General features: G+C 41.9%; 1 protein-coding gene across 1 annotated transcript; it reads left to right on the top strand.

Moving 5' to 3' along the window:
• Positions 1-1,296: 1,296 nt before the first annotated feature.
• Positions 1,297-2,607, top strand: LOC309400549 (uncharacterized protein F54H12.2-like; the record flags this gene model as incomplete). Its single annotated transcript, XM_081969120.1, has 1 exon — positions 1,297-2,607. One exon carries the CDS (start codon positions 1,297-1,299, stop codon positions 2,605-2,607), a length of 1,311 nt encoding a protein of 436 aa, XP_081825246.1.
• Between the last annotated feature and the right edge of the window lie 798 nt (positions 2,608-3,405).

Genomic DNA, 3,405 nt, shown 5'->3' with positions numbered 1-3,405 from the left:
ACCTAACGACCAAGATCATGTCTATAGAATTGAAAAAATAGTCTGGAAAAGAGGGAGGGGTAAACAAAGAGAATTCCTAGTTAAATGGGCTGGATGGCCAGAGAAGTTTAACAGTTGGATTAAGGAGCGTGAAGTGCGCCATCTTTGACATGGCAGGTTTCTATATTACACTACCCAGCAACGCATCATCGGTAGCGTTTCCCAACCACCAAAGCTCTAACTTTACTATAAGGTTAGCAAAAGTTTTAGAGTTGCAGGGATCGTGGGAAATAGGACTGGTGGAGTTACAATATCCGCACACTTGGAATACAATAAATGCAAACGAATATTTTGAAATCGCCAATGAGAGAAAAAAATGACATTTTTCTTTTAAAGCCGGTCACTATTCAAACATTCAGCAAGTGATAAAACATATGAACAAGAGTATGGCGGAGTCTGAAGAACCATCACAGGTGATTGTGAAGTATGATACAATTGAACGGAAAATCAAAATTAAAGGTGCAGGTCCCTATAGCATACTAGTCACTGAAGGACTTGGCCGGGTATTAGGACTACAGCCACATGTGCGTACCAAAAAAGTGACTTTGATGTGGACATTACAGCAGGGTTCAACACTCTGTATATTTATACAGATATCGTGTGCCCTCAGATAGTGGGAGACAATTATGTACTGTTACTACGATGTCTACCTGTACGGGGTAGGGACAATGAAATAATCACAACAACCTATGACCAACCGCATTATGTAACTGTCAACAAACATTACATTGACACGGTTACTGAAGAAATCAAAATGGACCAGAATGAAAACATAACTTTTATCCACGGTAAGGTCATTGCTAAGCTTCATTTCAGGCCTCATAAAAGTGAAGGATGGTCGTGATAAAGAAGTGCGGGAGCCCTCAAGCCTATGTAGACTACTACAGGGCACAGGCGGGAAACGGGCTACCAGGTTTTCGAGGAACCCCCATTATGTACGGTACAGGTATAGGGGGCCTGTTCTGGGGACTTTTTCGAAAGGCGATGCCTTTACTGAGGAGAGGACTAGAAATCATTAAACCCCATGTGAAAGCGGCTGCTAATAACATTGTCAGGGATGTGTCAGGACGGCTTGTATCACGTGTTGTCGGGGTTGGGCAGGAGGGTTCTGGTATGGCTGTAATCAGGAAGAAACATTCTGTTGGACCTCCTATGCCTCCTAAAAAGAGGAAGGTTGTGAAAAAGCCACATCATACAAAGAGGAAGCGTTCACAAGGAAGGAAGCGCAGTGACAAACAGAACATCTTCTAAGATAAAATGGCCTTTATCCACGATGCTTCAAAGGAATGTGTCAAATCAGAGCTAGACCTTTTTCAATTGGCACCTATGCAAACAAGCATTGAAAACTGCACATACATCGAGATCCCACCTTTATCAGCACTGACACCGAATGCCCCCTTGGAATTTTTTATAATGGGGCATGGCGAGCATTACACGCATTTAAACAATACTCTGCTGTATGTGAGCTGCAAGATTGTAAAGGCGGATGGCACGGATATCGATGATGGTGCAAGAGTGAGCCTTGTCAATTATCCCATAGCATCGTTGTTCAATCAGGTTGATGTTACGTTAGGTGATTGCATGATTACACAGAGTCACCACTGCTACGCATACAGAGCCCTTATTGAACTTATTCTGAACTATGGTGGAGATTCCTTGGGCACCCAATTTTCAGTGGGAGGGTTTTACAAGGACGATGCGACGCTCATGGAGAACACCTTGCTGACTGCCGCTGGTAATTCTGGTTTCAGAGCAAGAGCCAGAGATACAGCTGGAAGTCGTAAATCGGATCTGCTAGGACCATTGCATAGTGATCTATTTTTTCAAGACAAGCTATTGATTAATGGTGTGGATGTGAGCATTAAACTCTCAAGAAGTAAAAACGAGTTCTGTCTGATGAGGGATGGTAATGAAAATTACAAAGTACAGATCCTGGGTGCATCTCTCTTTGTAAAACGTGTAAAAGTATCCCCCGGTGTACGGTTGGGCCATGCGGAGGTGCTGCTTACCTCCAATGCCAAATACCCTATTGATCGTGTAGGCATGAAGGTTTACAGCATTCCTGCAGGCAGTCTTATGTGTAATCAGGAAAACCTATTTCTAGGACAGTTACCTAAACAGTTAGCGATCGGTTTCGTGGACAACGCCTCATTTAGCGGTAATTATGAAAGAAATCCTTTCAATTTTCAGCACTATAATGTCAACTTTTGTGCTCTGTATTGTGATGGTGAGCAAATTCCTGCTAAACCCCTTCAGCCTGATTATGAACATAACCTTTTTGTGAGAGAATACATGCAATTGTTACAGACTTCCGGCAAATCCATGAAAGACCATTCTGTGCTGATTAACCGTGAGGAGTTTAACAATGGTTATATGTTATATTGTTTTGATTTGAGTCCTGATCAAGGGTGTTCAGAGCACTATTCCCTGATCAAGAACGGCAACCTGAGGGCAGAAATTAGATTTGCTGTGCCCCTTCCCAATACCGTCAACATGATACTCTATGCAATCTTTGAAAATCTTATTGAAATAAGCCACACAAGGAACGTTTTGTTTGATTATATGTGAAAATGGACACCATACAGATACTACGGGTGCTGTCTGGAAATGCTCTCTTTCTAGGTGTATACCCCAGCGAGTTGTTACCCATGAGAAAAATCTCAAAGAGGCCTTTTGGGGTGATTGTGAATACGCACCCGAGGACTTTGCCGGGGGAGCACTGGCTGGCATTCTACTTTCCAACTCACAGTTATGGTGAATTTTTTGACTCCTACGGAAGGTCACCAGACAACCCTGACTTTCCCGCTGACATCGTGAGGTTTTTAGAACTGCAAGCTAAGAAGTACACATACCAAACTCTTCAACTGCAGCACCCCCTGGCAATAACCTGTGGACAGCATTGTTTGTTTTATCTAATTAAGCACATGAGAGGATTACCTTACGAAGATATTTTGAAGCTATACTCTGAAAAAGATGTCAAAAACGATCAAAAGGTGAAACAGTTTGTAGTAAATATGAAGTCTGGAAGAAGTACCGTGACGTGTAACCAATACCATTGTATGCAAACATGTATGGCACATTATAAAATAAACACAAAACATTAAAAGTATTGCATGTTTTACAGTGTTTTATTTATTCACAAATGGAGCCAGTCACCAAAATTTAGAACATTTTTAGGATCTGACATAGATCCCACACTAGGTGCAGATATAGCAGATGGTGATTTTGTAGAACTTACAACCTTAAAAGTACCTGTCTCTTTCAGCTTTTAAAGCTGTTCTTTAACAACGTTAGAACCTAGCAAGTCCGTTGGAACATTCATCTCTGCCATAGCTGACATAAACCCGTTCCAGCCCTTAGGATAAT

The sequence above is a fragment of the Natrix helvetica genome (genome assembly GCF_964273705.1).
Source record: "Natrix helvetica genome assembly, chromosome: W".
Classification (NCBI taxonomy): domain Eukaryota; kingdom Metazoa; phylum Chordata; class Lepidosauria; order Squamata; family Natricidae; genus Natrix; species Natrix helvetica.
The sequence above is the reverse complement of the archived record's forward strand: the minus strand, read 5'-3'. Positions and strand labels throughout refer to the sequence as shown.